This window comes from Manis pentadactyla, chromosome 5, assembly GCF_030020395.1.
Source record: "Manis pentadactyla isolate mManPen7 chromosome 5, mManPen7.hap1, whole genome shotgun sequence".
In the NCBI taxonomy this organism is placed as follows: domain Eukaryota; kingdom Metazoa; phylum Chordata; class Mammalia; order Pholidota; family Manidae; genus Manis; species Manis pentadactyla.
Genome location: NC_080023.1, coordinates 62410626 through 62436220, shown reverse-complemented (window position 1 = coordinate 62436220; position 25595 = coordinate 62410626). Strand labels below are relative to the sequence as shown.

Below are 25595 nucleotides of genomic sequence, written 5' to 3'. Positions count from 1 at the left end.
GGTGATATGTAGGTTGGCTGTGGATTGGGCTTGGCTAGCTCTGCTGAACTAGGCTGAGCCCCAGGCTTCATGTGTGAGCTACACATCTCCATTTTGGGGCTCAGCTGAAGGATCTGTAGCTACCTGGGCATGTTCTTCTCCTGGCAGAGGGTGGCCAGTGGAAATTTGCCATATCTTTCAAGGCCTTAATTGCCATTCCCCAAGATTTCATTGGTCAAATCAAGTCACTAGGCTGAGCCTGAAGTCTGTAGGGTGGGAAATACTCCTCGCGTGGGGGCCATGGCATATTAGTTTGCTAGGGCTGCCGTAACAAATACCACAGATGGGGTGTCTTGAACAGCATAAGTTTATTGGTCTGGATGATAGAAGTCTGAGATCACGGAATCATTCAAGTTGATTTATTCTGCGGTCTTTCTTCTTGGCTTGTAGCTGGCGGTCTTCTTTCAGATTCTTCCCGTGGTCTTCCCTTTGTGTGTGTGTGGTCCTAATCTCCTGTTCTTAGAAGGGCATCAGTCATATTGGATTATAGCCCACCGTAATGGCCACATTTAACCTTAAATTTCTCTTTAAAGATCTTATCTCCAAATACAGGCAGAATAAATTCCAAGGTACTAGGCATTAGGGCTTCCATATACGAGTTTATTGGTGAGGAGCACAGCTCAGCCTGTAACACATGGTAAGGGTGGGAAACAAAGGAAGGAGTGTAGACAAAGAACCCTCAGCACATAACCTCAGTAAGGCTCAGCTTCCTCATCTTTAAAACAGGGCTAGGCATCTCTCTGCTATGGGTTTGTTGGGGGTTGAAAGAGAAAATGCATGCAAAGTCCCTGGTGGTGGAGCTGCTAAGAGTGAGTGTGTTTCCACCTCAAACAGAAAAACCAAAGCTAGCCTGCTTGGCCCAGTCTCCCTGTTCTTCCCCACATGGGCAAGCTGGGAGGGCGTGGTGCTTCTCAGAATGGCCCACCTTCTACTGCAGCCGAATAATCACTGGAATCTTCATAGCAGAGCCAGTAGGGCCTTTTGGGTACTCAGTCTGTGACCCTGGTTTTGGTAACACCATGTATCCACCCATGTTAGTGTCCTTCCTTTACCACAAATATTTCTTGAAGGTCTTTTATGACTTAAAAGGACTGTCAACTTCATATTGGCATAAGTGTGGCACTGTTCTCAGGGACTGCAGTTGAATTCCTGTGAAACCAGTAAGTGAGCCCCGAGATCAGAGCAGGGAGCACTCCTCTCTGCGCCACAGTGTTCAAAGCCAATCGCCTTAAACTTTGCAAATCTCTGTTTGGTTTTCTCCCCCAGAATATTGTGTTAAGGAATGGTTCTGAGACCTTTGACTCCTGGAGGAAGAGCCCTCTGCCTGTGTATGCCCAGTTCTATTTCTTCAATGTCACCAATCCAGAGGAGATCCTCAGAGGGGAAACGCCTCAGTTGGAAGAAGTGGGGCCGTATACCTACAGGTGAGTCCTGACCACCTCCCTGCCACACCAACCAGAAATATGGGGTGACGCCACTGTGCCCTGAGTCCTCCTCTCTCCCACCAGCATCCTCTGCATGTCACGTGGGGGGCATGGGTTTTGATTGTGTCTGGCTGAAATGCTGCTCATGTTTGGCCTACCCATGTGAGACCTCAATAGAAAATGGCTTTGTGGACTGAGGCCAAGTTTCACCCTGTTAAGTTTTGAAATGCAGCCGTTTCCTCCTGCTTTGGCAGAATGGGGTTACTCGGTCATGAAGAGCTGCTCCCCACCCCATTGCTTTTAAGGTTGCCCCTTGATTTTCTTTGGTGACTTTTTTAGGGCCTTCCCTTAAATCCCTGTGACCTACCTAGTTTTAGACCGATTCCTTGAGTTCATTGTTGGTCTGTAGACAGGTCGTTCAGTGTCTTACTCACTCCCTCCCCTACCCCTCCCGGGGACCAGATATAACTAAGTGGTAGAGTGGGTTAGAGTCTTTGGCAGTTTCCAAATTCCAAACACTATTCCGATTCCAAACACTAGGGAGTTCGGAGAATGGCTTTCATCATTTTTTAAAAGACTAGGAGAGGGAAGCACTAGGGCACCTTATGGTCAGAGCATTTCCCCTGCGGTGGCAGTATTCCCCTGGCCCGGTGGTCTTTCCAACAGATTCTCTCCTTACCACATTAAAAAAAAAAATAGTAGAGGAAGCAGACAGCAAGCTCTTTCTTCTTCAAAACTGCTAAATGGTAGAAATGCTTCATGATTCTTTCGTAATTTGTTGCTCAATAAATGGCTGCTGACTAATTATTTTATTGTGAGTCAGTTCTGTTCTCGGGTGCTGGGTTTCAGAGATAAAAAAGCCTGTTTTCTGCTTCAGGTGCTCAGGGTCTGGCTCTGGAGTCAACTTGCCTGTTTTGCATCTCACCCCCACTTACTGGTGCTCTGTGCCTTGGTTATCTATAAAGTGGGGTTAAACAATAGGACCTCTGCCACAGGACTGTTAGGAGGAGTCAGTGAGTCAATGAGTCAGGATTTATAAAGTGCTCAGGCTTGCTTGCCACTAGGACAGTTCCACCTAGGTGTTTGGTACTGTTATTAGTGGATTGTCTTAGTCTATATAAATCAATATCCAGAATGGTAAAGGTGAACTCTGTACCCATTAAATAAATGACTCCCCCTTTCCCATCCCCCTTGCCCCTAGTAACTACTATTCTACTTTGTTTCTATGAATTTGACTCCTGTGGATACATTATGTAAGTGGAATTATACTGTATTTATCTTTTTGCTGTCTTTTTTTTTTTAACTGAATTCCTTCTGAGGATGTGAAAATGAACTCACCTGAGAACTAAAGAAAAACCCTAACAAAGTTTTCCTTCTGAGTCTCTTGGGACTGTTTCCTGTCGTCATTATCCTCATCTGAGAAAAAGACTTGAGTTTTAACCATAACCCAAAGAAATTCCATAAACTTTCAAAACATCTTCTGGGCCATTGTGACTGCTAGCTTACTGTGCTGCTGTAGAAGTAGTCATGGGAGTAAATAAATCGTAGAAGTTAGTGTCCCACTGTTACCCTATTCCCTCCATGTTCCCATTCTAGAGGAACCTAAACTTACTCCGGAGGAAAGCCCAGGAACAGCTTACAGGGGTTGTTAATTCAAGATCCATGGGCCTCTTGTAATGGTCTGAGACTTGGGTGAGAAAAAAACTACAGTTTATTTTCACTAACCACTCCCTAAAATTTAGCATCGCCTGTGAGCGTGAACGTAGGCAGCAGACAGCACTGTTAGCTGTGCCCGTGGCTTCAGCACTAATGGAAACACAGATAGGTTGTGTCTTATAGCTGTTGCTCAAAATACCCTTCAAAATTACCATATTGTTAGACCTGCTGCTGCGTCTCAAAGTGTCAATAAACATGTATTACCTTATCACAGATTTTTTAAATGATGTCTGTATAATAAAAATTGATTTCCTTTGTAATCTTGCATATTTTATATTCTATAAAAAAATTTATTTTCTGTAGAAACACTGTTTGAGAAAGGGTCCCCAGGCTTTACCAGACTGTCACATGGGCCACGGCACAGGGAAGGTTAGGATGCCCCGAGAGCAGATCCGGTAGGCTGGAAGGCAGCTTGGTCACTCGTTGACTGTTTCATTTTTGCCTCCGAGAGTTTCCTTGTTTCCAGTTTTTGTCCCTGTCCTGGTCTCTCTTCCATTCCACTGCCAGAGTGATTTTCCAAAGGGCACATGTCTGGCATGTCCTTCCCTTCCCTGCTCAGAGTCCTGGTGACTCCCTGTGTGATGTTCAAGGCCTGAGCAATCTGGTTCCTTCTGTATATGTCTAGCCTCTTTGTTTATTTTAATCTTAATTTAATTTTTCACACTCTTAACCTAGAATTTTATACTCTAACCAGAGCTCATTTTATACTCTTAATCAGAGCTATCCAATAGGAATTTAATATGAGTGACATAAGGAATTTAAAATTTTCTAGGAGTTGCATTAAAAAATTAAAAAGGAACAAATTAATTCTAACATTTTATTTACCCCAATACTATCCACAATAGTATCATTACACCATATAATCAATATTCAGAATTATTATTTAGCCACTATGCATGCTTTTCATCATGCTGAGTCTTAAAATCCTATATTTTACATGTGTGGCACATCTAATTTTGGACTAGCCACATGTGGCTGGTGGCTGTCATATTGGCCGGTTCTGACTGGGCTCAGTTGTTAAGTCCTTGGCACATTGCCATGGTATGTGTGCTGTTCCCCCTTTCCAGAGTGAACGCCTCTGTGACCTTCCAGCTCAAATGCCGCTGCTCCCTGAGCCTTTCCCTGACTTCGGACGCACCCTCCTGGGGTGTGCATCTCTTACGACACTGCCTAAAGACATTTTAACAATTGCTTTGTGGCTCGGTCTTCCCAATGTACTGGAAGCTCCACAAGGGGCGGAAACCAATTCCTTTCACCTCTGATTATCTAGTGGCCAGGGAGTAGCTGAGATAAGTGAATGAAACATCCTCAGCCATGTTTTAAATCTGTAGGATCAAGTAGTTTATCTCGAACTGCAGGACTTAATCAGGGAAACCCAGGAGCCAAGGATAGCTTCAAGAAAGGGGTACAGGGTCCTGAAAATGAATGTCTTCGTTTAGGAATAGACACTCGTGCCGTACACACTGCCGAGTGATTCCCAGTGAGGTTGTGAGCTGGGTTTTTGCAGAAAAATATGGCTCTTTTGGGAGTCTTACAGCCCCTCTAGTGGGCTTTTTGTAGTCATTTAGTGGATCTGATTTCTGTTGCTTGTGATTAACTGTGCTATTGTTTAGCTACACAAGAAGGATAGAACATTCCAGTAGCTCCTGCCCCAGTATGTAACATTTCCATGGGTTCCCTCCCACTGAGTCAACGGTCTGTGGATTGTGTGTTAAAAGGCCTGGGACAAAGGCAGGGGAGGGCATGCTGGCCTCTCCCTGGCCAGCCGGATTGGACTGGTAGCAGGCAAACCTTGAGAAGCAGGAAGGCCACATAGGCTGTGGAGGGCCTGATAAATTTGACACACAATTACAGTGGTGCATGTCCCCAAACTGCCACGTATTAATGAGCTCAGAATATTAATGTTTTTGGGAAAAGATGATGGCAGTTCTACATGTAGATAAAAACCAGTCAATCTGGTTTAAGGATATAGTGCCTTATTTGCATTTATATGAAGCTATGGATTAAGTAGCTGGAACAGGCCCATTGACACAACGCCGATCTACCTCCTGATCCTGTTGTTTAGTGAAATACTTGCCTAAAATGTATATCCAATTTATGATATTCAGTGGCTTCTGCAATGTTTTTGAGGGTTTTCACTTTGTCAGACTTGTTTTTCTATTTTACCTGATATTTAACATTTCAAAAAAAATCTTTTTAAGTCAGTTTGTCCAAGGGGTCTTTCAACTAACTTTCATATTTCTAAGATGTATTTGCTAAATGTATAATATCCGATTAAATACCTCCTGTTTGAGTTTCTTAGTTTTGCTGTGTGGGTTGTTAATTTCTTTTTTCAACTCCTATTACTGCTTAGATAGTAAGGAAAAAGAATGTGAGGAATAAATATTCCATACGTATTTTTTATTATTCACTGATCATTAAGAAATACTGGAGTGTGAAATAACGTATATGATATCGTGTATAACATTACCTTTAACAATATAAATTATATTTTTAAAAATAACATGTAAATGGTCAAGATAAACTTGAAAATGCAGTAAAGTAAAATAAGGAAAACTACTAGTAACCATAGTTTCCCTGTCTCAAACGTGGGGACCAGGTACATGTGAGTTTTAAGTGCACATTGCCGTCCTGGGTGACTTGTCTGTGCGAGCCGGCTGGGCCAGGCTACCACCACCAGGACGGGGACCATTGGTCTTCCCAGGTGGAGTTGTTTCTTGCACCCCCAAAAGACGTGGGGCGCTTGCTCCGCTGATGCCGCCCCCCTTTCCGCTTTGTGTCAGTCTCCTGCCTGGGGCTCTGGGTTGACAGGTAGTGGTGACAGAAAGTGAAAGGCTGCTTGCACCCTGCCCCGGACCGCTTTCCTTGCTCCCTTTCTTCCTGGCAGCATCTGCACTGTGAATTCACTTCTCGGAGGACCAGTCTGTCCAGCCCAGCCTCCCCATGACCTGCAGGCTGCGCTCTAAGCCGCCTCCGCAGTGTGTCATCCTCTAGCCTGCCGGTTTCTTACGGCTCCACTTAGGACACGCCCTGCGCTTTCCTACTGCACTGCCGGCCGGCGCTCTCCCCGCTGCCGCCCTCCCACCCAGCGAAGCCGCCTCCTTCCAGAACCAGCGCGCACGTGCCCCGAACTGGCCAAGGCTCCCTCCTCTGGTTGTCGGCTAGACCCTGAGGTCAGCCTCAGAGCCCGTCCCACGCCAATGTAGCTGTTTTAAGTGGCAGACTCGCCGCTGCTCTGTGGATTCTCCGAGAACAAGAACCCGGTCTTAACATCTCTCCATCTTGAGAGCTTAGCACCAGCCCCCTTGTGCAGGGCGTTTGTAGCTAATGCTTCTGAAGCACTTACATGCCAGGTAGCGCTCTAACTGGGTTTAAACTTATGTGGATTTCATTCTCAAAACAACCCCACGAGGAAGGGGCGTATGTCCCTTTTACAGATGAGGAAATAGGTACTGAAGCAGCTAGTAACTTCTTAGTCACCCAGCTGGTAACTGATAAAGCCAGGATTGAATGCAAAGCCCCCCACACCCCACCCCAGGTGCTGTTTCTTATCTCAGCAAAGAGCTGGATGATGAAGACGTGAAATGACTGGAAGAGAAGGGTCATGTGATAGGTTAAGGGTTATGTGTATCTAATTTATCCAACATATCTGAAGAGTTCAATGTAGCCTAGATATTAATTTCCAACTTACTTAAAAGTCCTTTGTATTTAGTAGATGCTCATGATTCCTTTTGTTTGCTCTCTGTGATGGCAAGATTTTGTTTAAACATTCAGGAATTTAAAAATTTTTTGTTTGAACAAGAACTTAAAAAAACAAAATCAAAGACAATTTTAAATGAATTATCTCCAAAATCAATCATGTATTTTCCCCTCCTGATTAAACAGTTGATGGAACACAACTCAACCTTTTTTGAGTAACTAGGGTCATCATGATTAGCAAGTAGTCTGAGCCTGTGATGTCTTAGGGCTTTAAACATCAGTAGGATTTATGAGCATCTACTAAATACAAAGGACTTTTAAGTAAGATTCCTTAATTACCGTGTAGGCCTAAGATTTGCTTTGCCTTCCTCATCTTTTTTTTTTTAAACTCTTCTCTTTCTGGAAGTTTCTTTGGTCTTGGATATTGTAAATCAGTAGTTGACTACTTCTTGCTCTCCTATTCACCAGGAAGGTGAATTCTGCTTCTAACTGACTTCTAACTGACTATTGTTAGAAGTCACCCTGCTTCTAACTGACTATTGTTGATCAGCTGTGGGGAGATTTGTGCAATCAGTCTTGTTGGTATCACAACTAAAACCCCTCTCCTTGCACTAGCCTCCCGAGGATTGCCAGAGGGGCAGGAGTACTTGGAATGGGAGACACTTCGAGTTCCTCTATCACATGTTTTAAGAAAGAGGACCCTTGCCAAGCCCTATCCATCCTTGGTTTTCTTGGCCTCTGCGGAGTGGGAGGCCACTTGTGACCACCCAGTGGCACTGTCTTCCTAAGTTAGACAACAGGCCAGGTGTCAGTCATGCCTCAGGGTGGCTGGTGGCTGAGGGAAGTCATGTGGTTAATTGCAAGTGACTTGACATGGTCCCTTGGTGCCTGCCAAGGGAATTAAGTATTTTTGTGGTTTGGAAACCTATGGCTTTGACCTTCTGGAGTTTGTTGAGAAACCAAGTCAAGCTACAAGGCTCAAAGTGATCAGAGCCTCCATGCTCCATTTTTCCGTAAAACGTCAGGTTCTTACAGGGTATGCATTAAGAAAACATTTTAAAAGTCATCTCCGTAGAGCCAGTAAAACAAACATAAATGAAGGAGATTCTAGGCTTGGAATTATTCAGGCCTCTAGGTTCATGACCTAGGGCTCAGTGAAAAAACAAAAACAGGGTTAGTAAGGGCATTGATTTTCGTCATTAGTTAGAAAACTTGGCCAAATTGGTCCCTGGGCTTTTGGACCTATGCTGAGTCCCAGCTTTTGCCTTCCTAGCCCAGCTTTGAGTGCAAGCTGGTGTTCACCCTGGGCTCACCTTCTCCACTTGTTCCTTCATGGTCACTAGGCCAGTGTAGGGTCCTGGGCCCTGTTGATAAGCAGCTACACGTAAGAAGTCTGACTATTGTTGATCCTCACCTTCACTGCAAGGAGGCCCAAGGACTCACAATGGGGAGGAGTGCCCTAGGCTGAGGCAGAGATTTGCCTTTGAAATTTCCTCATCTCCAGTATCTAACAAATCACTTTGCATTAACTTATGTGTGTAGTCAAGGAAAACCATGGACATGAAGTCAGATGACCAGGATCCTAAATCTGGTTCTGCCACTTCCTGGTTAGTCCTGGGCCAGTTACTTTATATGAATTTCTGTTTTCATATCTCTAAAAAAACTAGGTTATGATTTCTATATGAGGGGTCTTTGGTTGCAAGCAAGAGAAACTACATCTGGCTAATTTAAATAAAAAGAATTTATTTGAAGCTATGAAGTGGATTACAAATTCCCAGGAACAGCTGGGAAGAAGGCGGCAAGGTACAGGGCAGCTTTAAAGAACCAAGCCACAGGAGCACATGGATCCTTGAGTGGTGTGTGCACTGCGGGGAGGAAGCTTGTTTTTCTACCATGTTTTCCATCTTGAGGCTCTGTGCTCAGGGTTTAGAGGCTAAGGGAAAGGCTTTGGTCAAGCTCAGGCCCAGTGCAGGAGAGGAAAGGAAATCAAGGCTCTGAGCAGAAGAGGAGAGAATGAGTGTCTAACAACCAGAATCCACTGCAAATGCCCCCACCTGCAAACTGCACAAGTGTTTTAACATGATGGCCTCTATCAGGTTTTGTATGTGTTCCTAAGCTGGAAGGGCATGTATTTCTTTTCTCATAATTACTTAGATTTGACATTTGTTAGAGACATTCACTGGTGTCATTCTATAGATTTGTATTAAGCACCTACTAGGAGAGGCCATCTGATACAGAGGGAGGACTACTATAGGTGGATTAGAAGACTTGAGGTCAAGGTCTGACTCCTCTAATGCCTGTCTGTGTTGCCCGTGTCCCCATCTGTAAAAATGGGGTGGAAATACTTGCTCTGTTGGTGCCCCAGCTTGTTGTGAGGATTAAATGAAAACAAATGAAATAAAATAAAATAGTGTCATTGGACCCTTTGAGGAGCTATACAAGTGTCAAATGTTTTTATTATCCTGCATAGATTGTTGCTTCGTGGTAGAGAACAGCAAAGACAACTATTTTTATGCATTTATATGTATACATGTATTTATCATTTGCTTATCTACTTTCATTTTAAGTCTAGAAAGAATTTAATAAATATACAAGTTTTGTTAGCTTGCTTGCAGTCTACCTGTGACTTCAAGATAATTCCTTCACAGTCTAAATGATGACACTAAACAGTGCTCCAAAAGTATTCAGGGTGAGAAAACCCCCTGTGTGGCTGGGGTCAAGAGAGGCCTTGGGAGGAGGTGGTGGGGAGCCGTGTTGCCTAATGTCTTCATACCTATGTTGGGATTAACAAACCCTTAGATAACTCCGGCCGGCAGAAATGTAATGGTGAATCACATATGTAATTTAAGATTTTTCTAGTTAGCCACATTCAAAAAAAGTAAAAAGAAATAGGTGTAATTAATTTTGAGTACACTGTACACATATTTTTGTTTTACCCATTATATGTAAAATAGTATAATTTCAACACGCAGTCAATATAAAAAAAGTTGAGGGGATATTTCACTTTGTTTTGGATACTGTTTTTGAAACTGGTATGTATTTCTCCCTCAAAACAGATCACAACTCCAATTAGCCACAGTTCAAGTAGACGCATGGCTCCCAGATCCGACAGCACAGCCCTAGATGGAATAGGAAGAAGAACAAGGAAGCAGCAGAGGGAGAGAAGGAGTTGCTACTGGAATTTAGTGACTGTGTACTATGGACCAGGCAGGGCCAGGACTAGGATGATGTGTGTGATGGAGAAAAAAATCAGATCCTGTTTTTATTTAAAATTCTGATATTTTGTTCATCATGAATTTTTTCCATTAGTTTTGGTTTAAAAAATGCCTTACAATATCACTGACCTTGATTGCAGAGTGTCTGGGCACCTCTTATGTTTTGCACCGAAGGCAAGCGCCTCAGTGCCTCACCCTAGAGAGACCCTGGTTCCTAATACCTCTTTTTTGGGGGCACTAACCTGAGCCAAACTGAACTGTACATCAAAAACAGGAGCGAACTCTAATTTACTAAGCCTTGGGCATTTATTTTGCTAAATGAAATTTCATCTGAATTCACATTAGGAATAAAAAAAGACATTGGTAAATAAATGGAAGTTCAGACTGAATTGAAGCTCTGAACTGGAAAATTTCAAAATATTTAGGACCAAATCATGACCCAGGAGAGAGTTCATCGGCTTTGATTCCTGGGTCAGGGGTTATTGTAGGGGAAAGAATGAAAATGACTGTTTAGGGGGAAGACTCCATCCTTGGCCTCATTTCCTTCCCACTTTATAGCTTTAATCTCCAGTTTGTAAGGGGTCAGTATCTGCAGTCTCTGTATAATGACTATGGTGCAAATGTTGTATTAAACATAACTTTGCTGCTGAAAGAGAAAGTGTTGCTGTTTAAAGTAGTGCCTATTCTCAAACAATGCTTTTCTTTCTTTTAGGGAGCTCAGAAACAAAGTGGATATTCAGTTTGGAGATAATGGAACAACAATATCTGCTGTTAGCAAAAAGACCTATATTTTTGACCGAAACCAATCTGTTGGAGACCCTACAACTGACTTAATTAGAACATTAAATATTCCTGTATTGGTAGGTAGACATTTTAAGTATCATTGGGGATTTTAGAAGAAAGGAAAAAGCTAAGTGAAAGCTATTGTGGTTTTTACATTTAGGAGCTATTAAGTTTATATTAAAAATACACATATATAAAAAGAAAAATACAATTTTTCCCTTCCCTCTTTAAAGTTGGCTGTTTTTTCTGAGGTCTTTCAAACAAGATCTTTTTAAAAGGTGACAGTGCAAATTCTAGGATTTTTTTTTCACGATCTTGTGCTGTGTATTCGAGGTCTGCATTTGTGCAACTAATTATGTCCCTTGGATTCTTTTGGGTAGCTAATTATTTTTTAAATGTTTACTTGACTCTTGTTTCAGAAATTCTAGCAATAGAATTTGTGTGCCATTTCTTAGTTTAGATTTCTATCTTGGATTTTTAAATTCTCAAAATATGTATTGACCCTTTTCCCCTTTCCAAAGAGCAGAGACTGGGCTGTTGATTACAGCCTGGCATGATTCCAGTGTCCCTGTTTATATGGCAATCCCATCTAATAAAAATACATGAGACCCAGAAAACTTTCCTATGCACCTACACCAACACTCCTCTTCACCTCCGGCTCTAATGCCTAGGTGACCACTACATTTGTAGGGGGACGTTTGTGGTGGACCCAGGACCTGCGAAGTATTAGATCCCACATCTGGCCTTGCCCAGCTGCCTGGCAGTGCAGGGTTTATGAGGTCTCTCTGAGTCGGATCAGGAAGGACGTGGCGCCACCTTGTGGCCAAGAATGCCAATGTGTTTATGAGCGCTTTTCCTCTTGCATCCGACGTGTAAGGAAAACTGGGTGGCAAGTGGGGATGCTAGGCTCACACTTACCAAATGTCAAACTGAGAAAGGACAATAACTGAAGAGGCTTCTTGTACATGTGGACAGAGGAGTTCACTGGCCAATTTTTCAGCTATTTAACCTAAACATTTACATTTAAGTTGGCAGCCCCTTTGCTGAAAAGCAGCGTGAGAGGCGGGTAGGGACGATGCTGTCTGAATTTGCCTGCTCTTTGCAGACTGCCATGAATTGGGCCCAGATACACTTCCTCCGGGAGCTCATCGAAGCGCTGTTGGAGGCCTATCAGCAGACGCTCTTTGTGACGCACACCGTGGATGAATTGCTTTGGGGCTACAAAGATGAGATCTTGTCCCTCATCAACATTTTCAAACCCGACATCTCTCCCTATTTTGGCCTGTTCTATGGGGTAAGTTAATTTTTCTTTTCAGAACCTCTTTATTCAGCTGTGTGAGGGCAGCCCAAATCAGATTGCACGTTGGGTTTCTTCTAGAAGATCAACATTAATCAAAATTCTACATGTCTTGTAGAATATGTGAAAGCTTTCTATTAGGAAAAAAGAAGAACCTCCTGCAGTGTCAGAACTAACTTTGAATGAGCGTAGCTATGAAAAGTATATGGTATGTGTCTATGCCATTAATTAGGTGCAGTCTTTCAAAGTAACATAAATTTAAGTGATCTATGACAAGACTCTGTTGATGACTTGGGAACTAAACCCATGGATCAGCCTGACAGAGACAAATAGAAAACTAAATAGGGATGTAATAATCCCGAGGGATGGGAGCTACTTAGATACTCAGACATGTCAGTTGTGAAAGACACTGGATAATTTGAAACTCTGTGTCCTCCATCTATGATTTATTTTGCTTATAAATGGAATTCTGTGTTGCTCCTTGCAGATTTTTTTTTTTACTTTGGTTTGAAACCAACAATATCAGCATTCAAGTAATTATTATCCAAAGTATATGTTATGCTACCTGAGTTTCAAATGAATTAAAATCAAAAGCAACAAGAAGACCTATAACCTCCACTCCCCACACCCCCAATCCCACTTCCATACAAAAACCTTAAGTAAAATGGATAGCTGGAAGGTTGGTAAATGACAAATTTAAACTCAAGAAGAAGGTGTTAAATCAGGGGCAGGATGGGAGATTGTGATGAATTTCCTCATCTTTTAATTTGTAATTATTCTCTGGCTCTAACTACGGGAGCTCTCCCTCATCAGGTAATCCCTTAGCATCTCATTTCTCTGATGGCAAATTGTGATGATACTGCCCCTGTGCCTTCAGAGGGTTACAAAACTTAAAAACTGCTCAAATAAAGTGATAAACAAAGTTTTAATAGTATCTATGCAAGAGGTGGGGGTCCTAGAAGTCAGATCTCACCAACCCTAAATCCTTCACGGTCGGGGAGCAGACCCAGTAGATGTTCCCTAGGAGGTGCTGTGTGATAGGATCTCAGCTTTCACGGGGCTGGAGGAAGTGCTAATATCTGTTAAGCTGTTGACTAGACCTCCCTTCTAGAAATTATTCAGGAGAACTTCCAATAGAGTGATACAAAAGTTTCCTTAAGGCCCTTTGGGTTCCAGTGGCTTCCATCCTTCTGCCAAGTGTATCCTGTTCCTCATACCTTGGTATTTTTTAGATAACTTTCATTGTATAGCTTGTTTTTTTTGTATTTATATCATTGACTTCATCAGACTTTTAACTAATATCCTTTTCTATCTTTTTAAAGTGTGACTCTCATTTATAGACTGATTAAGAAATTGGCATTTTTTGCTTTCTCAAAGATCCATTGTTTTATTTATTTTTTCTTTTCTCTGCCTTTGTCCTTTGCCTCTCCTTGCAAACACCACTGTATCTCCATAAGTTTTCATTAATGGAAATCCCTGCACCATTGCCCAGTTAGATTAGTATCTTGAGGGGATTCCCCCATCCAGAAAAAGAACATAGGATCAGAGGGCCTGGGTTTGCATTCTGACTTGTTCCTTTTATAACTATGGACTTTTCTGAACCTGTTCCATCATCTGTAATTTGAAACTAGGTTCACACTTCAAAGGTTGCTTTGAAAAGCTAAGTGAGAATGAGAAGTCCATAAAAGTGCCTTGCAGGCTATGAATTGTTAACACATTTTAGGAACCTAATTTTTTCTCTGTCCATGACTGGTCAAAACATGGCCTTGAATTAATATGAATGACTGGCATATCTTACTATCTGGGGAGACAAATAAACTCTATCTAGTGTTGTTAATAAAAGGGCAATATTTTCTAGTTTTTCATCTGCTCTGGCCACACACTAACTCTTCAACCAGTCGCACAAAAGTTCACAGTTGAGCTGTCATTCATTCAAAGACCAGGATAGTTTGTGGGGGTGCTCACCTTCTGCCCACCCCCAACCCCTGCGCCCAGGCCTGGCCTCACACCCTTCCTTCATCCTCCTGGCATCTGCCAGCAGGCCCCTGTGGTACACCGGGCCTGGATGCCTTTCCCACCTGCTCCACTACACATTGTGACTAAGGAAAACAGTACTCCTGGTCATTTTCCTTCAGAGACCAAACGTGAGACCAAGAGATCTCTGAACCTTTACAGATGCAGCCAGAAAAAGCACCGAGCCCTGGGACAGGCTGCTTCTGCTTCACCAGCAGCATGACCAGTCACCAGAAACAACTTGTCCCCCAGACTCAGGAAACGGGACATTTATAAGGGGCCTTAGGAAGGAAAGTTCTTTAAATTTACATTGACTACAGATAAAGAAGGTGGGGTAAGACAGAGTGGGAAAGTCTGGGAATAGGTGGTCCATCCATAGAAGAGGCTAGTGGGTTGGTTGTTGCTGATGGTCAGGTGCTGGTGAAGAGCAGGAGGGGTGCCCTGGTTCTGGGGACCTTCTAGACAATTGCTGAAGTGACTTCATCCAGGAATATCGGGTTTCTGCTTAGCTATGGCCTGTGGCTGCTGGCTCGTTACCTTCCCATGTTTCTCTTCCCCATCCTCCAGTCCTTATGTCACTTAGTTTTAAGATGACTCAGAAATTTTTTCTTATCAGATGAAACGACCAAACAGTCAATGGGAAGGGATGACGTGTGAGAATGGGTAAGATGAGGTGAATGTAGAGTACTGGCACAGAGCCTCTGGGAAAAACGGTCCCGGCTAAATACCAGATGCTCTTATTTGTATAATACAAGGTCAGTCGGTATCTCTCTACCAGCTAATGTTAGGTCCCTCTGTTCCCCTTGGTAGAAGAGAGTTCAAGTGCCTCCCACTGAGTGTGGGCTCTTGGCTGCATAAAATGACAGTTGCTGGAAAGCATCTTCGAGTGGTCAGCCAGTCCATCCAATCCTAACAGAAGGCTGGGTTTTGATTTTATTATACTAGATGTAGGAATATGGTTGTCTTATTCTAAGACCATTTCTCAACCTCCTACAGTAATATGTTCTTGTATCCAGCCCACATTCCTACCCCAGTAACATAAAACTTGCTTAATTCTTGCTTGTTCTCAAACAACAAAAGTTCTTGCAGGAGACAGGGAAGCACTCATGTTCAGTGTCTGATTCTTGGGCAGATAGGAGCTGGGAGAACCCTTTTGAGTTACTGTGAAACATTTAAATGCTGGACCACTTAGCATAGCCCACACATGAGTTAAATGGAGGGCTTCAAAAAGTAACACACATGAATTTTTAAAGGTGGTTCAGCATTTTTTTATGTGGTATTTGAATTTTCTCTAATGTTCACATCTCTGCTCTTAAAGGTAGTCCTTTCTTCTATCTTAAAGTAATGTAAAATTTCGTATGTGGAACACGGCATGACTGTTATGTATATGGACATGTGGATATATTGACATAGTTGGTAAAGTTACAAAAAGAGGAAACCCAGGTAGGCAAAATACATGAAAAGAGAATTCATGAGGGCCATGGGTGTTTTTTAGGCACATAGTGAATGATATGAAAAAGAGTTCAACGTCAGCAAATACAGAAATGCAAAAAGAGATCAGAAACCATTTTTTTGTTCCTCCAATTAGCAAATGTTAGCAGAAGTCATTTGGGAAATACAAACTGATGTATCCTACTGTGTCTACCATGTTCTGGCTAGATGACCTTGAGCAATTTGATATGTAGCAAAATGCTTAAAAATGTTCATGTTCTTTTATCTAGTAATTTCACTTGTAGTGGTCTGTGTGGGAAGCAAAATTACCTAAAAGGTTCTTAGGCATAAAGATATTCATATAACATTATTTATAGTAGCAAAACAATTCAAAACTAAATATCCAATAATAAGAAAATGGTTAAGTAAGTTATTACCACATAATGGTATGAGTCATTAAATTATATCTATAAAGAATTTTTGATAACATGGGAAATACATAAGTAAAAGTTGTGTATATGGATAAAATTGTATGGACATATTACATATGTATGTATTACATATATATATAATATATCAGTTCTATAAGCAAATTTTGTGTAGAAAAAAAACTGAAAAGAAACAGACCAAAATATTAATAGTAGTTCCCATTGATTGGGAGGATGGTGAACAACTTGGTATTTTTTTATGTCCTTCTATGTTTTCTAGTGAGAATTTATTACTTTTATAATCAGAAGAATATTACTTTTATAATCAGAAGAAAAACCCATTTTAAAAAGAAACCATGGAGGAGGGGTTGGGGTGAGTGAGTGGGGAGATCGAGGGGGATAAAGGGGCACAATCATAATCTAAGTTGGTCATGGGGCTACTAGTACAGCATGGAGAATATAGTCAGTGATTTTGTAACATCTTTCAATGTTGACAGACAATAACCACACTAGAAGGTATGAGGACTTAATAACTCAGGCGGCTGTTGAACCACTGTGTTGTAAATTTTAAGCCAATACAAGATTGTTTATCAATGATACTTCAATAATATTTTTAAAAGGAAAAAAAAGAAAGCAGAGCACAAGTACTAGGCATCAACTTATTACCCAAAGGTGCATCTGTGTTAATACCTAAAAATAGGTCAAAGCTCCAAGGACAGCTAAGAGCGATGGAAAGAGAACAGTCTGGTTGTTTCATTGTTCTTCATATATCTATAAAGTGCCTGTCACATAATAAGCATTTAATAATAAACATTTACAGAATGAGAACAATTATAATAATAGTATCAGAATGTATGCACCGTGAGGGCAGCAGTTTGTGTCTGTCTTCTTCACTGATACATCTCTAGCACCTGGAATAATGCTGGACACTGAATAATGGCAGGCACTCAGGAAGTACTTGCTGATACGTGAATGACTACTGTAGCCTAGTGTCTAAGGGGACCAGCTGTGAGCTGTGGGATTACGTAGCCTGGGCTTCAGTCCTAGCTCCACCATTGACTGGAGTGATTTGAGCAAGTTATTTAACTTCTTTTTGCTTCAGATTTCTCAGCTCTACCAGGAGGGTAAAATAGTCCATGTCTGTATTAGTTTTCCATTGCTGCTGTAACAAATGACCAAAAACTTAGTGACTTAAAAACAACACAGATTTATTATCTTAAAGTTCTAGATGTCAGAAGTCCTACAATCAAGTTGTTGTCAGGGCTGGGCTCCTTCTGGAGACTTAAGGAGAGAATCCATTTCCTTAACTTTTGTAGCTTCTAGAAGTAACCCTCGTTTTTCTGACTTGTGGCCCCTTCCATCATCTTCACAGCCAACAGTGGAACATATTCAGTCTCCGTCTGTCCCTATCACCTGTGCTTTCATCACATGTACTATTCTGACTCTGGCCCTCCTCCCTTCCTCTTTGTAAGAGCCTTTGTGATTTCACTGGGCCCATATGCCTACAATAGATACACACAAAAAAATTTTTTTAAAGAGAAATCCAATCACAACACTAAAGAAAACCATCAATAACAAGAGAAGAGTATAAGAGAGGAAGAGGAGAAGGGGGCGGAAGATGGCGGCGTGAGTAGAGCAGCAGAAATCTCCTCCCAAAACCACATATATCTATGAAAATATAACAAAGACAACCCTTCCTAGAATAAAGACCAGAGGACACAGGACAATATCCAGACCACATCGGCACCTGAGAGAACCCAGCGCCTCGCGAAGGGGGTAAGATACAAGCCCCGGCCCCACGGGAGCCGAGCGCCCATCCCCCCAGCTCCCGGCGGGAGAAGAGCAGGCAGAGCGGGAGGGAGACGGAGCCCAGGGCTGCCGAACACCCAGCCCCAGTCATCCGGGCCAGAGTGCAGGGCCCTCGATACTAGGAAAACAGGGCAGCAAGAACAGTGAGCGGGCACTGGAGGCCGGGCGCCGGAGGACATAAGAAAAGTGAGCGACCAATTTTTTTGCTGTTTTGTTTTGACGAGCACTTTTTGGAAGTCTTAAAGGGATAGGGACCCCAATACTAGGGAAACAGGGCAGCAAGACTGGTGAGCAGAGGCCTGAGGCTGGCGCCGGAGAATAAAGAAACACGAGCGGCCACCTTTCTTTTTTTTTCATTAAAAAAATTATTTTTTTTTCAATTTAAATTTTTTGTTTTGTTTTGTTTTGTTTTGGCTGGTGCTTTTTGGAAGTCTTAAAGGGGCAGGGCGGGACACTTAATCCAGAGGTAGGGAATCTGGGGATCTCTGGGCACCCTAACCCCTGGGCTGCAGGGAGCAGGGAGGCCCCTTACGGAGATAAATAGCCTCCTGGCCGCTCCTGCTCCAACGCGACTCCACCACTTTGGAGCAGAGGCCTGAACCAGGCCACGCCCACAGCAACAGCGGAGATAAACTCCATAGCAGCCAGGCAGGAAGCAGAAACCCTGTCTGTGCGCAGCTGCGCAGCACAAGCCACTAGAGGTCGCTGTTCTCCCAGGAGAGGAGGGCCACAAACCAACAAGAAGGGAAGTTCTTTTGGATGTAGAGTTCTATAGATGTCTATTAGGTCCATCTGCTCTACTGTGTTGTTCACTCATCCCAGCTCTGCAAACTATTCCTATCACCATGAAAACGCAAAGCTACAGGCAGACAAAGATCACAGAGACAACACCAGAGAAGGAGACAGACCTAACCAGTCTTCCTGAAAAAGAATTCAAAATAAGAATCATAAACATGCTGACAGAGATGCAGAGAAATATGCAAGAGAAATGGGATGAAGTCCGGAGGGAGATCACAGATGCCAGAAAGGAGATTGCAGAAATGAAACAAACTCTGGAAGGGTTTATAAGCAGAATGCATAGGATGCAAGAGGCCATTGATGGAATTGAAACCAGAGAACAGGAATGCATAGAAGCTGACATAGAGAGAGACAAAAGGATCTCCAGGAATGAAACAATATTAAGAGGACTGTGTGACCAATCCAAAAGGAACAATATCTGTATTATAGGGGTCCAAGAAGAAGAAGAGAGAGGAAAAGAGATGGAAAGTATCTTAGAAGAAATAATTGCTGAAAACTTCCCCAAACTGGGGGAGGAAATAATTGAACAGACCACGGAAATACACAGAACCCCCAACAGAAAGGATCCAAGGAGGACAACACCAAGACACATAATAATTAAAATGGCAAAGATCAAGGACAAGGAAAGAGTATTAAAGGCAGCTAGAGAGAAAAAGGTCACCTATAAAGGAAAACCCATCAGGCTAACATCAGATTTCTCAACAGAAACCCTACAGGCCAGAAGAGAATGGCATGATATATTTAATACAATGAAACAGAAGGGCCTTGAACCAAGGATACTGTATCCAGCACGACTATCATTCAAATATGACGGTGGGATTAAACAATTCCCAGACAAACAAAAGCTGAGGGAATTTGCTTCCCACAAACCACCTCTACAGGACATCTTACAGGGACTGCTCTAGATGGGAGCACTCCTAGAAAGAGCACAGCACAAAACACCCAACATATGAAGAATGGAGGAGGAGGAATAAGAAGGGAGAGAAGAAAAGAATCTCCAGACAGTGTATATAACAGCTCAATAAGCGAGCTAAGTTAGGCAGTAAGATACTAAAGACGCTAACCTTGAACCGTTGGTAACGATGAATTTAAAGCCTGCAATGGCAATAAGTACATATCTTTCAATAGTCACCCTAAATGTTAATGGGCTGAATGCACCAATCAAAAGACATAGAGTAATAGAATGGATAAAAAAGCAAGACCCATCTATATGCTGCTTACAAGAAACTCACCTCAAACCCAAAGATATTTACAGACTAAAAGTCAAGGGATGGAAAAACATATTTCAAGCAAACAACAGCGAGAAGAAAGCAGGGGTTGCAGTACTAATATCAGACAAAATAGACTTCAAAACAAAGAAAGTAACAAGAGATAAAGAAGGACACTACATAATGATAAAGGGCTCAGTCCAACAAGAGGATATAACCATTCTAAATATATATGCACCCAACACAGGTGCACCAGCATATGTGAAACAAATACTAACAGAACTAAAGGGGGAAATAGATTGCAATGCATTCATTCTAGGAGACTTCAACACACCACTCACCGCAAAGGATAGATTCACTGGGCAGAAAATAATTAAGGACATGGAAGCACTGAACAACACAGTAGAGCAGATGGACCTAATAGACATCTATAGAACTCTACATCCAAAAGCAACAGGATATACATTCTTCTCAAGTGCACATGGAACATTCTCCAGAATAGGCCACAAAAAGAGCCTCAGAAAATTCCAAAAGATTGAACTTCTACCAACCAACTTTTCAGACCACAAAGGCATAAAACTAGAAATAAACTGTACAAAGAAAGCAAAGAGGCTCACAAACACATGGAGGCTTAACAACACGCTCCTAAATAATCAATGGATCAATGACCAAATCAAAATGGAGATCCAGCAATATATGGAAACAAATGACAACAACAACACTAAGCTCCAACTCCTGTGGGACGCAGCAAAAGCAGTCTTAAGAGGAAAGTATATAGCAATCCAAGCATATTTAAAAAAGGAAGAACAATCCCAAATGAATGGTCTAATGTCACAATTATCGAAATTGGAAAAAGAAGAACAAATGAGGCCTAAGGTCAGCAGAAGGAGGGACATAATAAAGATCAGAGAAGAAATAAATAAAATTGAGAAGAATAAAACAATAGCAAAAATCAATGAAACCAAGAGCTGGTTCTTCGAGAAAATAAACAAAATAGATAAGCCTCTAGCCAGACTTATGAAGAAGAATAGAGAGTCAACACAAATCAACAGTATCGGAAATGAGAAAGGAAAAATCACGACGGACCCCACAGAAATACAAAGAATTATTAGAGAATACTATGAAAACCTGTATGCTAACAAGCTGGGAAACCTAGCAGAAATGGACAACTTCCTAGAAAAATACAACCTTCCATGATTGACCCAGAAAGAAACAGAAAATCTAAACAGACCAATTACCAGCAATGAAATTGAAGCAGTAATCAAAAAACTACCAAAGAACAAAACCCCCGGACCAGATGGATTTACCTCAGAATTTTATCAGACATACAGTGAAAACATAATACCCATTCTCCTTAGAGTTTTCCAAAAAATAGAGGAGGAGGGGATACTCCCAAACTCATTCTATGAAGCTAACATCACCCTAATACCAAAACCAGGCAAAGACCCCACCAAAAAAGAAAACTACAGACCAATATCCCTGATGAATGTAGACGCAAAAATATTCAACAAAATATTAGCAAACCGAATTCAAAAATACATCAAAAGGATCATACACCATGACCAAGTGGGATTCATCCCAGGGATGCAAGGATGGTACAACATTCGAAAGTCCATCAACATCATCCACCACATCAACAAAAAGAAAGACAAAAACCACATGATCATCTCCATATATGCTGAAAAAGCATTTGACAAAGTTCAACATCCATTCATGATAAAAACTCTCAGCAAAATGGGAATAGAGGGCAAGTACCTCAACATAATAAAGGCCATCTATGATAAACCCACAGCCAACATTATATTGAACAGCGAGAAGCTGAAAGCATTTCCTCTGAGATCGGGAACTAGACAGGGATGCCCACTCTCCCCACTGTTATTTAACATAGTACTGGAGGTCCTAGCCATGGCAATCAGACAAAACAAAGAAATACAAGGAATCCAGATTGGTAAAGAAGAAGTCAAACTGTCACTATTTGCAGATGACATGATACTGTACATAAAAAACCCTAAAGACTTCACCCCCAAACTACTAGAACTGATATCGGAATACAGCAAAGTTGCAGGATACAAAATCAACACACAGAAATCTGTGCCTTTCCTATACACTAACAATGAACCAACAGAAAGAGAAATCAGGAAAACAACTCCATTCACAATTGCATCAAAAAAAATAAAATACCTAGGAATAAACCTAACCAAGGAAGTGAAAGACTTATACTCTGAAAACTGCAAATCACTCTTAAGAGAAATTAAACGGGACACTAACAGATGGAAACGCATCCCATGCTCATGGCTAGGAAGAATTAATATCATCAAATAGGCCATCCTGCCCAAAGCAATATACAGAGTTGATGCAATCCCTATGAAACTACCAGCAACATTCTTCAATGAACTGGAACAAATAATTCAAAAATTCATATGGAAACACCAAAGACCCCGAATAGCCAAAGCAATCCTGAGAAAGAAGAATAAAGTAGGGGGGATCTCACTCCCCAACTTCAAGCTCTACTATAAAGCCATAGTAATCAAGACAATTTGGTACTGGCACAAGAGCAGAGCCACAGACCAATGGAACAGACTAGAGAATCCAGACATTAACCCAGATATATATGGTCATTAATATTTGATAAAGGAGCCATGGACATACAATGGCGAAATGACAGTCTCTTCAACAGATGGTGCTGGCAAAACTGGACAGCTACATGTAGGAGAATGAAACTGGACCATTGTCTAACCCCATATACAAAAGTAAACTCAAAATGGATCAAAGACCTGAATGTAAGTCATGAAACCATTAAACTCTTGGAAGAAAACATAGGCAAAAACCTCTTAGACATAAACATGAGTGACCTCTTCTTGAACATATCTCCCCGGCCAAGGAAAACAACAGCAAAAATGAATAAGTGGGACTATATTAAGCTGAAAAGCTTCTGTACAGCAAAAGACACCATCAATAGAACAAAAAGGAACCCTACAGTATGGGGAATATATTTGAAAATGACACATCCGATAAAGGCTTGACCTCCAGAATATATAAAGAGCTCACACGCCTCAACAAACAAAAAACAAATAACCCAATTAAAAAATGGGCAGAGGAGCTGAACAGACAGTTCTCCAAAAAAGAAATACAGATGGCCAACAGACACATGAAAAGATGCTCCACATCGCTACTTATCAGAGAAATGCAAATTAAAACTACAATGAGGTATCACCTCACACCAGTAAGGATGGCTGCCATCCAAAAGACAAACAACAACAAATGTTGGCGAGGCTGTGGAGAAAGGGGAACCCTCCTACACTGCTGGTGGGAATGTAAGTTAGTTCAACCATTGTGGAAAGCAGTATGGAGGTACATCAAAATGCTCAAAACAGACTTACCATTTGACCCAGGAATTGCACTCCTAGGAATTTACCCTAAGAATGCAGCAATGAAGTATGAGAAAGATCAGTGCACCCCTATGTTTATCGCAGCACTATTTACAATAGCCAAGAATTGGAAGCAACCTAAATGTCCATCGATAGATGAATGGATAAAGAAGATGTGGTACATATACACAATGGAATACTACTCAGCCATAAGAAAAGGGCAAATCCAACCATTTGCAGCAACATGGATGGAGCTGGAGGGTATTATGCTCAGTGAAACAAGCCAAGCGGAGAAAGAGAAATACCAAATGATTTCACTTATCTGTGGAATATAAGAACAAAGGAAAAACTGAAGGAACAAAACAGCAGCAGAATCACAGAACTCAAGAATGGACTAACAGGTACCAAAGGGAAAGGGACTGGGGAGGATGGGTGGGTAGGGAGGGATAAGGGGGGGGAGAAGTAGCGGGGTATTAAGATTAGCATGCATGGGGGGGTAGGAGAAAAGGGAGGGCTGTACAACACAGAGAAGGCAAGTAGTGATTCTACAACATTTCCTATGCTGATGGACAGTGACTGTAAAGGGGTTTATAGGGGGGACCTGGTATAGGGGAGAGCCTAGTAAACATAATATTCGTCATGTAAGTGTAGATTAGTGATACCAAAAAAAAAAAAAAGGGCAGTTCCTGTGTGGTAACCTCCAATGAGTTCTACGCAAGAGTATAAAGGGCATATAAAAGTGTAGGCAAAGGGTCTGTTTGTGTTTATACAGAGGACCTAATCCTAATTTGGCTACCCCAAAAATGAACTAAGATACGATATGAAAAAGGACTTCCAACATCTGCACTCTCTGGAAGACTCATGCCAGAAGATGATCATCAAAAAACCCCAACAAAGATCCACGCACTGCTACAGCTGTAGATGCACTCATCCCACCAGCTCCTGGACTTGCCATGGGAATGAGGAAGGAGATATCTAAGCTGGCCTGTGCATACAGTAAAACAACAAATTTGACTGGATCTATACTGTTGGAACTCAACCAAGAATTAGGAGAAGTGCAAATTGTAGCGCTCCAAAATCTTACACCTACAGACTATTTACTGTTAAAAGAACATAAGGGATGTGAACATTCCCCAGGAATGGGTTGTTTTAATTTGTCTGATTTCTCTCAGACTGTTCAAGTTCAGTTGGACAATATCCACCATATCATAGATAAGTTTTCACAAATGCCTAAGGTGCCTAACTGGTTTTCTTGGTTTCACTGGAGATGGCTGGTAATTACAGGTATGCTTTGGTTATGTAACTATACTCCTATTATGTTAATGTGTGTGCGCAATTTAAGTAGTAGCTGAAAACCTATACATGCTGAAGTTACTCTACAAGAAGATATGTCAAAGAAATAATCAATCTTCCCAGGTTTTCTGCCGCCTGCTACTTCTATAGCTTTTCTTCCTTCCTAATTACAACCCTTAAATAGAATTCGTGCCTCATATCAAATTTACCGAGTATCATAATTCTTCCAAGTGGTAAAGATACCTCAAGACAAATGCTGGGCATAGAAGCCACAGGGCATAAATATGCAAAGAAATAAAAAGCTAACCATTTCAAACAATAAGGCTTCTCTCTCATTTACCAACTTTACATTTCCCTGTATGGCCCCGGAAGATGACTGGTTTGCCAGAGACGGGTAAGATTCCTCAAGGGAGGAACAACCTAAGACAGGCACAGTCGCAGGGGGGTAATCAGGTGAGAAATTGGGGATCAACAGAGGTGAGGCTTAGAACCTCACCCTCCCTGTTCTGAGAGAAATCTCTGCATACGTGGATGTTTTATTGCCCTTGTCTAGCTTGGATTAACCCATAGTCTACAGGCACACACCTGATCATCTACATTTGCTCTCTTACAACACTAAACTATGTTTTCTACCTTTATCTTGTATCTACCTACCACTTCAGCATTTTATTAAAAATAATAATAATAAAGAGTGAAATGTGTTATCCACATATAAATCAAGTATAAAAATCAAATGAGTATTCATATTTGAACTGACTGTTTATAGTTCATAATGCATGAGCAAAACCGAAGGTTTCTGTGATGACTGCCCTTGTACTGTTCACCATGTAAGAACTTATTCACTATGTAAGAATTTGTTCTCCATGTAAGAACTTGGTTGTTATGCCTCAGAAGATTGGAGACTGACGAAAATTAGGCTTGGGGTGGATTAATGATTGTGCATTGAGCATTGACTCCCGTATACAGAATTTTATTGTTGTTAACAACCATTTGATCAATAAATATGAGAGATGCCCTCAGAAAAAAAAAAAAAAGAAAGTACACACTTCCAATGGTAAAATAATAAGTAACCGG

The 25595-nt window shown here is 41.6% G+C and overlaps 1 protein-coding gene across 1 annotated transcript in view; it reads left to right on the top strand.

Moving 5' to 3' along the window:
* SCARB2 (scavenger receptor class B member 2) overlaps positions 1-25595 on the top strand; it is a 71212-nt gene that overhangs the window by 22479 nt on the left and 23138 nt on the right. Inside the window, exons 2-4 of the mRNA XM_036927497.2 lie at positions 1306-1463; positions 10806-10953; positions 11982-12170. Coding sequence (XP_036783392.2) covers positions 1306-1463; positions 10806-10953; positions 11982-12170 — 495 coding nt within the window. The remainder of the gene's footprint in view (positions 1-1305; positions 1464-10805; positions 10954-11981; positions 12171-25595) is intronic.